General features: G+C 41.9%; 1 protein-coding gene across 7 annotated transcripts in view; it reads right to left on the reverse strand.

Moving 5' to 3' along the window:
• Positions 1 to 13,739, reverse strand: part of CNOT4 (CCR4-NOT transcription complex subunit 4) — a 116,803-nt gene that overhangs the window by 60,754 nt on the left and 42,310 nt on the right. For all 7 annotated transcript variants that reach the window (XM_039504242.1, XM_039504232.1, XM_039504245.1 and 4 more), the window contains exon 2: positions 5,476 to 5,742. In XM_039504242.1, coding sequence (XP_039360176.1) covers positions 5,476 to 5,649 — 174 coding nt within the window. In that variant the 5' untranslated portion in view covers positions 5,650 to 5,742. The remainder of the gene's footprint in view (positions 1 to 5,475; positions 5,743 to 13,739) is intronic.

A 13,739-nucleotide genomic window follows, 5' to 3' on the forward strand; every position in this document is an offset into this window, starting at 1 on the left:
GAACCAACAAGGAGACTGGAAGCAAACACCCTGGTGCCAGTGATGATTCCAGGGAGCGAGATGTGCTCAGTATCGGGGCCCTGATATCAAGGAAGCAGGAAACTCTTGGAGTCTCAGCCACCATGAGATCTCTGGGAAAATGAAACTCCTGCAGTACTGCTGTGATCAGTACCATCAGGGCTTGTTGGCTCTGATTCACCAATACTGAGAAAATCGGCAGAGATCTTGCACGAGATGATCAGTCTGCCGAGGGTTGTTTGGAAGTAGTTGGTACCAAGGGTTTCCACGTGAGTACTGCCTTCGCAGAGACATTACTGTCTTTGCTCTTGCCCTTGACAGGTGGTGCCACCGCTTCAGAGCCTCCGCCCTTCAGGTCTTTAGGTGTATAGATGGTGTCTGCACCGGAGGACCCATGTGTCCTCTGGATACTGTGCTTCGGAGCCATCAGTGCCGAGATGACTGACCATGCCAGAGACCTTTCTGGCTGGTCCAGGGCTCAGTTTGAGGACTTGCAGCTCTCTTTTTGGAGGCTTTGAGAGGAGAGTACGAAGATTTCCTCTTTGGTTCTCCCTCTTTAGATGTAGTAGGCTCTGGGGACAATCTTCACTGGGAGGGATTTTGGGACCAGGGTCAAAGGCCGGTCAAAGAACATCCTCCATAAAGAGTTTCAACTTTAACTCCTGGTTCTTTCAGGATCTAGCCTTCAATTGCTGACAGAAGGTACATTTCTGTGGAATGTGAGCCTCTCAGAGGCATCGGACACAGCAGCAGTATCATCTGTAATCGGTACTGCTGCCTCCCTGCAGGAAAGACACCATTTAAACCCAGGGGAGTCGGGCATGCCCCTTACTGGGGGTGACCTCAGATGGGAAAAAGGGAAGAAACGGGAAAGAAAAAAGTTTGTTTTATTTTTTAAACGGTAAAAAAAACCTAGAAACCCTATCAAACTAAGGAAATTCTAATGGAAATGCTAAAAGAAGCTAAGAAACTGAACTCTAAAACTCTGACAAAGAAAGCGGACTGCTATTCACTCTGTCTCAGGCCAGGTGCAGCTAAACAGGAACTGGGAATGGTTCAACCACGCAGTACTAGCTAGCCTCAAGGCAGAGCACAAGGTAGGGAGAACTCATGTGCAGGCAGAATGAACACCGCTACCAAAATCTCCGATCAGAGGCCCAGGGACGCAGATACACCTACAGTGGAGCACCCATAGGGACACTACTCGAAGGAGGAGACTTTTGCACCTCTTCGGGAAGCTTCAGATCACCTGCATGAGCGCGTCATTCTCTGTAGAAAAAAGCAGTGTTTGTCCCAAGGAAGGTGTCTACCCTGGATAGCAACCGGACAATTAGGCACCAGAGGGACTGGAAACCCTTGAATATCGCAACAGAGATCAAGTGTTTCAGGGGCACGCAATCAAGCTAGCAAACATTTGCAAGACCACTGATGGATTTGAACAGCTGGGTTTCCTGAATTGCTGGAGCTATAGATGAACTCATGCACACCTGATCAAGCCCAGGAATAAACAAAAGTCTACCAACTCCATAGTGGCAAAAGCCTTACAAGATCATGGTGCATAGTTCCTAGATGTTTACTGAAACAGGCGAGGGAAGGCAGGGTGCACTGTACCAGAATTTTTAAAGACAACTTTTCAGGAATGGACAGAGGAGTACTCTTTCCATTCCACAGATTCTCAGCAACTGCTTATCAATTGCTTCTCTCAGTCAAGAGGTCACATCCCAATTACACAAGCCCAGACAGTGGTACAGCTACAAATTGTGTGCAGGAAGGTGGCCAAGTGTGCCTTTGAAAAGCTGAAAGCAAAGTGGAAGTACCTACTGAATACAGTGAACAGTGTCATGATATCCACTTCTTGTATTCTGTCCAATATTGTAAAGCAAAGGAGGTGTTTGACAATGAACAGAGGAAGGCATGAGTCTTGCAGCAAAGGATGAGGTGAACAATGAAGATGTGCCACCAAAAATGTGACTATTATGAACACTGCAACAGGCATATGAACCAAACCAGAGTTGCTTTGTGCTCATATTCTGCAGTTGTAGGAATGCAAAGGGATCAATACTCTTAATGTTTGCAGGCGGCATACTGAAATGTTAGCAGTTTAAGTTAATATCACTGATTCTATAGTTGCTACTGGGTTTGATACCATGAATAAATTAGTTTTTAATAAAAATATTACCAGCATTTAGATGCTTTTGGACACAGAGGATATGGGGGTAGTAAAGCAGTGTTGTTTAAGGTAATTCAACTATGCCTACAGAACTATTAACTGAGATTGATTTGCATAATTTATTTTACCACGAAACATGGAAGCCACCTTCAAAAAAGGTAGCTAATACATAACAAAAAAACAGCAAGCCAGCTTTTGTTTTATGCTGAAATGTGGGCTAACTGTGCAAACTGCCGTTGGCCCTGCATGTACTCCATCAAAAGTTCACAGGGGAACTCTGTCTTGAAGTTTTATTTCTTTATCATGATGTACATAGCCCCTCACACATTCTTTGTCCTCTTGGATAAATTTCCCTTGGCATTTAAAGAGAAGTTGCATTTTCCTTCAAACTTAAAATTGTTCCTTTACATGTTTTTCTGAATGTTGAAAAACAGATCTAGTTTTTGTTCCTTGCCAAGGGATCTGTCAAGCACTCTGCTTCTTGTATTCCCAGATGCATGGTCACATTCCTGCCATGTAATGGATATGCCAAACATTTCCCATTTGTTGCCTTGTTGCAGAAGTGGTCTCTGAAATGAGAAATATGGAGTGAGTCAATATGCTTATGTCAATGAGCCTCTGCCTGCTGCCTCTCCTGCCATAGCCTTTCCGTGCAGCAGAGAGGCAGGCTCCAGGAGTGGGACATTAAATTGCTAAAAACAAAAGTGTAGATGGGGGAGACACTGCTTGAGCAGAGAGCCACATAAGGTATATGCCCTAAGGTTCTGGCACATTCTGTTCACCTAAGCAATGGCTCACCATCTACACAGAGGTTTATACCTGTGCTGGTGAGGTGTGGTGTGTAGTGAATACTCTACACCAGACCGTACAGTGCACTTAGCCTTAGAATGATCACAAGGCATGGCTCAGCTAGCAGGGTGCTTCTGCCCTCAGAACAACTGATCCATGTAGGTGAATGTGGAAAGGTGGTGACGGGGGTTACAGGTGAGACTTCCAAAACGAGCAATATCCAGAGGATGAGGGAATTAGAGCACTGATGCACCAGGGGAACTAGAAAAGGCAGGCAGGAAGAGAGGAACTCCTATCTTCACATGATGCTACATCTTCATCCTGTTTCACACCAATACGAATGTTCACGTGAACCCAGAAAACTGCTCCCAAACCCCAACCATGCAAAAACCTGAGATAAAAAAAACGAACACATATACCTTGCACAGATATCCTTTCAGTCTCCAAAGGTGTCATCTTCACAAACCAACATGACTGCTTTTGCTGCAGCTACCATCTCTAGAGTTTTAGACAGAGATGTTACCGGGATCCTGGCAGAGCCTCTGGCATTCCTAGGTCCTGGTCTGCCCAACTGGTTTCACAGAGCACCTTGGAAGGCAGTGTTCTCTTCTTTCTAAGTTCCTCAACAGCCCAGTGGTGGGTGCCACAGTTCTGTCCAAAAGCATCTCATGCTCCAAAGATGGGAGAATGCCAAGAACATGGTCTGGTTCATCATAAAGGCAGATCTTCCTCCCTGCCCTGGAATGGCTGTTGACATCCCCAGCCTTATTAATATTGCAGCACCAGTCCTTCTATTTTCTCCCAACACTATTTTCCTGAGCAAATGATATTCAGCTCAGTAAGGCATTCGGACACCCAGTCGTGAGCCAAAGTGTTCCAAATTAAAGAGGTCAGCTGTAACGATTTCCTTAATCCAGACATTCACAAGTGCCCAGAAGTCTGCTGAGGAATACCTGGCAGCATATTTCTACGGTGGCTTCTGAGACATGCTCCAAAACCAGCTTGCAAGCACACAGTAATCACAAAGGAGTGAATACTGGCAAGAAATACTGTACAACATTTCAGGGGCATGAAGCAGTATTTGTACAGGCAAAAAGATTCCAGAAAGCTTGTCCTCAAGCCAGCAGAGTACAGAAGGTAAATCAGATAGGCTCCAAAAGCAGTGACAGGTACTGTGGGACTGTAGTAGAAGGAATAATATCATTGGCATTATTACAACAGAATTTACTGTCGACAATGGCATTGCACTGGTGGAGACAGACAGTGACTGATGACACTGATTAGTCTTCCTTGTAGAAAGTCCAATCCAAAATAGTGAAGCTAGCTTCTGTGCACCACTGATTACACCTGTATGTTGATGTGTGGTGCTTTTCAGGCTTGCTAGAGAGTCCAAACAGTGATTAGCATGCCAAAATTTCTTTACTGTAGTCAAGGCCCAAAAGGAGCAACATGGTAAGATGACTGAAGGTGCATATGGAAGAATGAGGCAGCAAGTGCACAGATGCAGGTATAGCAAGGTTACTTGGGGCCTAGACAGGGAGCTGGAATTGATGCCGTAAGAGACAAGATGCCAATGAAGGGATTCAGTGAGGAGAGGGACATGCTTAGAACAGGGGAAGAAGGGGGGGAACCTCTGTAACTGGGTTTAGAGGGAAAAAGGTGAAAAGCTAGGAGACAGGAGAGGAAGTTATAATAATCAAAGGAGACATTACCAAGGATTTCTGAAGAGGTGTGTTGGGTGATGAAGGCAGAAGGAAGCAACAGATTTTAGCTGAGACTACATGAGGAGGAAAGAAAAGAGAAAAGTCAAAGATTCCAAGGTTGTGACCCTAGGAGACAGGAAGGTCAGCAGACTTGAAGATCAGTTTTAAAGAGTTTAAGAGGGTAGCAGACAACTAAAACATGTCAGGTAACTGGAATTGTGACTGGACAGAATGGGCGAAGTCGTAAGTATGGCACTCAAAGTACATCTGAGCATTTGGTGACAAAGGTGGAAGAAACTAGACACCTGTCAAGCACTCTCACCAAGAGTTAATAGCTTGTAAAGTGGGTGTCAAAAATGAATAGCTCTGGCTCAACAGGTACAGCAAAAAGGGGTGCTTTATGAACTCCCACACAGCTCTACCACCAGACCTTAATGCTCACTTGCAGCATATCCTGCTGTTTCAATCTTCACCATCTATCCACAAACAGATACACCAGTGCATCACAATCCCGATTCCCAGATTTTTTTTTAGTTCTCCTTTAACAACTCTACCCACACACCTCAGTCCTGACCTGCATGCTCCACTGCTATTCCTCTTCTGGATTTATTCTGCAGAAATGACTACTAGTTGCATAATGATTTTGATATGTACAGATGGGATCCAGACAATGAGATGCTCACACCAGATCTACACTGTCATTTGAAGCAAGGTTCCCTGATGTAAAAGAGTGTACTAACCAATGCAAGACCCTCATGACATATGCAAAGCAAGCAGTTATTCCAGGATATTTACCTTTCTGCAAGCAGGACAAAGTCCATTCTCATCAGTGCGGATACGGTGCCAACAGAAGCGACAAATTTGGTAGCCACAGGTGCAAGGGAAGAAGTTGATGTCATCAATCTCCAGGGGCTCCATGCAAAGGGGGCATTCCACAGGGTCTTCCTTCGCATCAGGGCTGCGAGACATCTTCACGTGTTTGCAGAGCAGCAAAAAAGTTTATAATAACTTAAGTGAGCAGAAAGGTCTGCACTGAAAATTAAAATGGAGCAACTTGAAGATCTGCAAGAAAAGACAAATGTGTCATTGAGTTAGTATTCAAGTTTATACTGCATTCTTTCTGTAGTATAAACTTGAATACTGCAAAAATTGTTTTAACAGCACAGAAAACCCAAAGGACAGATTTAGACTTTTGGTTGTATCTATTAAATTCTCCACAGCTTTTCCTCTCTCTACACCCCCGTAGTCTTTTCTACAAGAGTTATTCACTAAGTCAAACTTGAGCCTCTCCTTCTGCTTCTGCATCATATGAGCTGTTGGAAAGGTGCTACTGATGTTTCCCTACCTAGCAAAGGAGCACTGCTCTGACTGTTGCTGACCAAGTGCCCTTGCCCAACAAACCCTAGGTTTGAAATTTTGCAGATGAGCACAAATACCTAAAAGCAATACATGGAGTATATGCAAACCGTCCTGGATCAATTTAGGGAATGTCTGAAGTTGAACTCAGGAATTGGCAATGAAGTGAAAAAAATGAACTTATTTGCTTTATAAAATATTGCAGAGATTTGGAAACATTTCAAGCTCACTGGTTCAAATCCAGTCTGTCAGTAGGTTAAGAAACATTTTTTAAGCACAGAACTTTAACAAAAAAGCAGTGAATGCTCTATTCCTCAACCCTGACCTGAAACAACTATATGAGAGAGGAATTCAATTTGCGTCTATTGCATTCTCGGACACTGCTGAGAGTAGCGAAGGCTGCCCATTAAGTTATGTTTGATATGTACATATGCCTGTTCACCACAACTGATCAACCCACTTTCTGTAGTCCACCAGCCTACTACTTTTTTTTCTAGTGGCATCACTCTGGAGCTTTTTATCAATGTCAAATTCACACTAACATTGGTATGCTGCCAGAAGCTATTATTGCATTTTCTTAACTAATTACATTTTGCATAACTAATACTACAGCTAAGTTTTTAAAACAGCTTCTGTTATAACACCCATTTTCAGTGCTCAACTTCTTCCAAAAGGATAGTTTTTAGAAAAGATTTTCAATAATTGGGGGGTCTTTGCTCAAATGTAAAATTTGTAAGCCTAGAGAAAAATCCATTCGTGTGTGCACGCTGACAGAGGAGATGGATTAAGCTTTTCTTGATAAAATCTGTGATTAGGGAATTGTTACTTTTACATTTGAAACCTGGCAGGCAGACGTCAACATATTGTTTGTGAGGACGGGGAGCAGGGTTCAACAGCCCTGGGGTTCACTTCCGGTTTATATCTTAAGTTCCTAAAGTTCATGCTTCAGCCAGCCACTGACAGGGGGCCAGGAAGATATTCCCCCAGTGTGTTCTGGGAGGTTTTTCCTCTGCTTCTTCCTTCTGAAGTAACAGACAGCCACAGCTAGAGATGGTGCACTGGTGGGGTGGGCTCTGCTCAGTACCACCTCATTCTCTCTCAGGTGCTTGGCTGGCTAGTTCTTGCTCACATACTCAGGGTCTAAATGATCACATTATGTGGGTCATGAAGGAATTTTTCCCCAGATCAGATTAGCAGTGATTTTAGGGGATGGGGCAGGGCTCGCCTTCCTCTGCAGCACATGGGTGCAGGTGACATTTATCTCATTTAATCATTTTCCTGTCATTGCAGGGACCTTAAGCACCATCTAAGAGAAGTGTGGTTGGCCACCGTAAGAGAATTGGAAGGACATACTGCCTGTATGAAGAGTATAGAGGAAGCCTAAAATACATGACTGGGAGCAAGTCCATAGTCCGCTCCCAGATCACATGTCTGAGGAGCAGGTCTGTCAGGTCCTTCCCTCCCTAGATGGGGAAGACGACAAGGAGGGTTTTGATACCAATCCCTGGTTAGTCTGGTGAAAAGGAGGATCCTCAACTGTGTTCCCTGTAAGCTGCACGGTTGGGCGGCTGATTAGCAGAGTGTTCAGGTGCCCCTCCTGCCACTGCTTTGCAGCCATGTTGCTCTGTCCTGCAGCTTCTCCCAGGACCCTCCTGCTGCCTGTGCAGAGCAGGGAGAGGGTGGAAGCTGATGTCAGGGTGTTCCCCCTCCCCCTGCACCTCATCTCCACAGAGCAGACGAGGTCTACAGAGCTGGCTCAGGACTCAGAGCTACTGCAGTCTGAGGTCTGAACAGTGAGCAAGTGCCTTTCTTAAAGAGACAGCACATGGTTTGAGACTTCCCCAGCAATCAGTCTCTCTCTCTCTCACATACACGCTCACTCTTCCCCCCACTCCAGCCCATGTACCCCATCTCCACAGAGCGGGGGAGAGGAGACAGGGCTCAGGACAGAGCAAGAGAGCTTCCAGTGAGTGCCGTGAAGAGACAGCGCTTGGTATCTCTCAGAAACTTCCCCAGCAGCCGGCACACACAGAGTCTCTGAATCACATGCAGTCTCTTTCACACTCACCTCCCAACACATACTTGTATCATTGTTATTACTTCTTGGTACTTCCTGCAATGCACATATATTTGCCATAATTTTATTCTTTCAAAGTGTATTATTTTAGTGTTTTGACTGGTCTATGCATTTCATTTTTTTTCCTCTTACACTTAAATTCTTTGAGTAGTGAGTTCTAAAATGCCTAACCTGCCCTGGCTGGAGTAATTATCCCTATGGTAACTTTTTAAAAGTATACATCTCTAGATTTTTTGTTTCTACTGGTGTCACACGGCCACAGATACCTTGGTGCACATAAAATTTATTCCGAACATGGATGGACAAAATTAAATAGAACATTGGCCCTCAAGAACATGAAGTCCGGTGCAGTCCTAGTTAAAAAAAAGCAAGTGTGTATTTAAGTGCCCACTATCCTTAATGGTCATGTAATGATGAGGTTAAAAGGAGCAGACGTATCAAAAGGTACTATATTTCTAGTTGGCATGCACCAGTAATATTTCTGCTGTTCCCAATTCCCGCCCCCTTTCCTTCCTACTTGATTCCCTAGGAAGGTAAAAAGCAAAAAACATACTAACGAAATGTAGGATATATAGTTAAGAATCAAATGTAAGAGTTAGGATTGCTACAAGACAATTCTTTTATAAGTGGCAGTATTACAGTAGCACCCAGAGGCCCCAGTCAGATTCAGGGCCCTTCTGTAGTATGTTCTGTACAAAACAATTAAAAATAAAATAAATAAGAGTCCCCATGCCTTGGAATTTGCCCTTATTTTATGTATCTGTATTATGTTGTTTCTCTTGTTAAAACGGACACCTTAACACATTGCTGTTTAAGGGTTTACTAAGCAAATGCGTGCAATGTCAAGTTAACACTTCAATTAAAACCTTAAATTTTACATTTCCTGACGTTATTGCATATGTATTTAATCTGATCAAATTCTGCTAGGCTACCAGAATTTGCTGGTAGCCTAATTCAGTTAGGCTACCTAAACTGAATAAGTGGTGGAATTAGTTTCTATCTAGGAAGTGCAGGGAGAATTGTATGGAATTTCCTCAGATTAGATTTGGATTAAATTTAGTCAGATGTCCAAAACAGGCCAGTAAGCAAACAATGTATTCTGTTGAACAGTCTACTCATTCCATTGTATGTTCGGCAAATATGTCTGAATCAAGCAATGCCAACAATTTCAAAAGGATGCCAACATATTTAATAATTCTATTGACAACTGAAGTTGCTATTTGGACCTTCTGCTAAAAAAAAAAGTCACCAGTTCACGAAAAACATGCGACTTATTAGCCAGCGCCTCAGACATGCAGACAGGCTCTCTAGCAAAACTGCAAAGTGATTAACATTTATGAGCTGTTTAAGTTAGCACTAAGAGTTCAGCAGCTACTAGTAATAAAGCCAGTAGATTGTTGCGTAGTCTGCCATAGGCCTGTTTTATATTCCAGCCAAGGATAAAGAGCAGCTGTGTGCTGTGGTTTTGAAACTAAGAGAAAAGCAACATTTTTATTTATTCTGGAAAAGGTTATTTAAAAGAGATTCCACACAAGTCTCTCCCCATTGCAGGGATGTTAATACACTGGGATAGTGTGCCATTGCCACACCAGAACAATGCTCATTATCCATAATGGAATAGTAAATGGAAGGCAGAACAAATCAGCATTAGTGGACTATTCATATAGAGCCACCAAAATACATAGGGATATTTAATCAGCAGTAAGGTCATACCAGTTGGAGGGCAGTTCAGAATATTTGTATGATTGTTGCCATCATCTTGGCTCTCCCACTATATCATATCCCCTTTTAATATCTTGCATTTAAATCAAAAGTATCTAGTTTTCAAGATCACGTTGCAAAAGAAAGTAAAAAAAGTAATATATCTTCTCAGAAGTCTCAAAGGTATCAAAAGTAAAAGCTGTCAGACAACACAAGACAGCCAAATTGGGCTCTAATAGTTCCACTTCCAGTTTCTGGGAGAGCCTTGGTGCCAACCTTCTTTTAAAACATTACACAAGGATGCAGCACAGCTGGACACTATCTAGCACTGTCCTCCAGATTCTTGGATGTCTGCATAAGAAAAGCAAATATGTGAAATATGAAACTAATTAATAGGCTTCTTGCCAGGAACACCTTCAACCTGAAAAGTTACACTTACTTGAAAACTGTGCGCCTACCACAGCTAAACACCCAAGATACAAATAACTAGAAAGAAGTGAAAAAGTTTCTCCATTTTTCAGTTTGTTTAACTGGTTCCCTGGACAGCTGTGTCTAGTCAGCTTCACTGATCCATTGTAAAGTTAGACTTGGAAGGATTTGATTTTTATTGGTAAAACGATGGTAAAAGTTGATTTCCCCATACACAGAAACTGACAAAAATTTTCATTTATAATAATCAAAATTTACAGATAGACAAAGAAAGAAAAATACTGCTTGAGAACTTAAGAGTTTAAAGGCATAAAAATATTTACTTTACACATTTTGACACCAGATGTTGACAATTTGTGTTTTAATGATAAAGCTTTAACTTTTTGAATCTCAACAGGTCATAAAATTGTCTGACTGCTCCCATTTCCTGCAATTACGAAAATTTAAATAGCCAAAATAAAAAATGCTTAAAAACAAAACCAATCTTGTTCATCAAAATCATAAAAAAATAAAAAAAGTTCTGCCAAGCCAATAGAGTCCATTTCGCTCTTGGAAATTTTTGGATGTTTTCTACCTTTTCAAATACACCTCTACCCCGATATAACACAAATTCGGATATAACGTGGTAAAGCAGCGCTCCAGGGGGGCGGGGCTGCGCGCTCCGGCGGATCAAAGCAAGTTCGATATAACACGGTTTCACCTATAGCACGGTAAGATTTTTTGGCTTCCAAGGACAGCATTATATCGGGGTAGAGGTATATATTGATTTCAATTACAACACGGTATACAAAGTGTACTGTACGGTGTTCACTTTACATTTATTTTTGATCATAAGTATTCGCACTGTAAAAACAAAAGAAATATTTTTCAATTCACCTAATACAAATACTGTAATGCAACCTCTATCATGAAAGTTGAACTTACAAATGTAGAATTATGTACAAAAAACTGCATTCAAAAATAAAAATGTAAAATTGTAGAACCCTACAAATCCACTCAGTCTCCTACTTGTTCAGTCAATCATTCAGACAAACAAGTTTCTTTACATTTGCAGGAGACACAATGCTGCCCGCTTCTTGTTTACAACGTCACCTGAAAATGAGAACAGACGTTCTCATGGCACTGCTGTAGCCAGCATCACAAAATATTTATGTGCCAGATGCGCTGAAGAGTCATATGTCCCTTCATGCATCAACCACCATTTCAGGGCACATGCGTCCATGCTGATGATGGGTTCTGCTCAATAACAATCCTAAGCAGTGTGGACAGACACATGTTCATTTTCATTATCTGAGTCAGATGCCACCAGCAGAAGGTTGATTTTCTTTTTTGGTGGTTCGGGTTCTGTAGTTTCCACACTGGAGTGCTGCTCTTTTAAGACTTCTGAAAGCATGCTCCACACCTCGTCCCTCTCAGATTCTGGAAGGCACTTCAGATTCTTAAACCTTGGGTCGAGTGTGGTAGCTATCATTGGCAATCTCACACTGGTACCTTCTTTGCATTTTGTGAACTCTGCAGCGAAAGTGTTCTTAAAATGAACAACATTTGCTGGGTCATCATTCAAGATTGCTCTAACATGAAATATATTGCAGAATACAGGCAAAACAGCAGGGAACATTGAATTCCTTGGGGGAGAACTGTGTCACAAATTTAATGTATTTTTTTTTAAGTGAGCATCATCAGCATGGAAGCATGTCATCTGGAATGGTGGCCGAAGCATGAAGGGGCATATGAATGTTTTGCATATCTGGCACATAAATACCTTGCAATGCCAGCTACAAAAAGGCCATGCAAATCCCTGTTCTCACTTTCTGGTTACATTGTAAATAAGAAGAGGGCAGCATTATCTCTTCTAAATGTAAACAAACTGGTTTGTCTTAGCAATTGGCTGAACAAGAAGTAGGACTGAGTGGTCCTGTAGGCTTTGAAATTTTACATGGTTTTGTTTCTGAGTGCAGAGATATAACAAAAAAAATCTACATTTGTAAATTGCACTTTCATGACAAAGATTGCACTACAGTATTTGAACGAGGTGAATTGAAAAATACTATTTCTTTAATCTATCCTTTTTAGTGCAAATATTTGTAATAAAAATATACACTGATTTCAGTTACAACATACTACTATATAAAAATGTAGAAAAACATCCAAAATATGTAATAAATAGAATACAAATTTAAATGTAAGTGTGATTAAAACGGCAATTAATAGAGATTAATTTTTTATCGCAATCAATTTCAGTTAATCACTTGAGTTAACTGATTGACAGCCCTAAAAAAAAAAAACTTATAATAGCAAAGCAGAAAAAACCTTCAGAACACTGGTAGAAAAAAAAATTCAGAGCATGCTACTGAAAGAGTGTGCTACTGAGATTTGGATTTTATTTATTTGTTTATGTTAAGATGATTGTTTTGAAACTAGCTAAATTGACAGTCTCTCAAACCTTTTGTAACCAAACCCAAGACAAAGGCTAGTCTAGCATTCTGGGCCGAAAACTGCCAAAACTTCAACAAAGTTTAGTGACCTTCAGGGATTTCTCTACTTGGCTGGTAGGCTTTGCCCAGTTTTGGATTTAGTTAGGATATACACCCTACCACTCCTTTCCTCCTATTTTACTTGGGACTGGGGGAAGAGGGGCAGCAGTGGTGTGCTATCTTCTGTACTTAAGGTTTTCAAGGGACAACCACCTCACCAACTCCACACAGCTCTTTACAGAGCTGACAGCTTGTAACCCAATCTAGTTGTTTTCTAAAGGGCACTGGCAAGAGGTAGGCTTGTTTCTGCACATCCCAATATCTTACATTTTCCAGAAGGGGGCAGCTCTCTTGTTCTGCAGCTGCATGAGTGAACTGATTCTAAACATTCTCCTGCAGAAAAGGGGCTAAATACTCAGAATATTGGGGACCTTTGGGGGGAGGGGATAAGGCCTCAATTAGAGTAGTGTGTCCAGTTCTGGGCCCTACTCTTCAGGAAATATGGACAAATTGGAGAAAGTCCAGAGAAGAGCAACAAAATTGACTACAGGTCTAGAAAACATGACCTACTAGAAAGATTGGAAAAATTGGATTTGCTTTGCCTGAAGAGAAGACGGGGGTACATGATAAACAATCTTTGTAAATAAAAGGTTGTTATAAAGAGGGGGGTGATAAATTATTCTCTTTACCACTGAGGTCAGCATAAGTAATAAGGGGCTTAATTTGCAGCAAAGGAGATTTAGGTTAGACATTAGGAAACTCCTCCTAACAGTAAGGGCAGTTAAGCATTGAAACAAGTTACCTAAGGAGACTGAAATCTCTGTCATTAGGTGTTTGTCTAACCTGTTCTTAAAAACATCTATCAGGGATGGCCTAGATAATAATTAGTCCTGTCTCAGTCCAGGGGGCTGGGCTAGTTGACCTATCCAGGTCCCTTCCAGGCCTACATTTCAGTGATTTTATTATTTCACTTTTGGACAGGGCCAGATTTTTTTGGTGGTAGCAGGGAAGGAAGAACGTCA

This window comes from Mauremys reevesii, linkage group 1, assembly GCF_016161935.1.
Source record: "Mauremys reevesii isolate NIE-2019 linkage group 1, ASM1616193v1, whole genome shotgun sequence".
Classification (NCBI taxonomy): domain Eukaryota; kingdom Metazoa; phylum Chordata; order Testudines; family Geoemydidae; genus Mauremys; species Mauremys reevesii.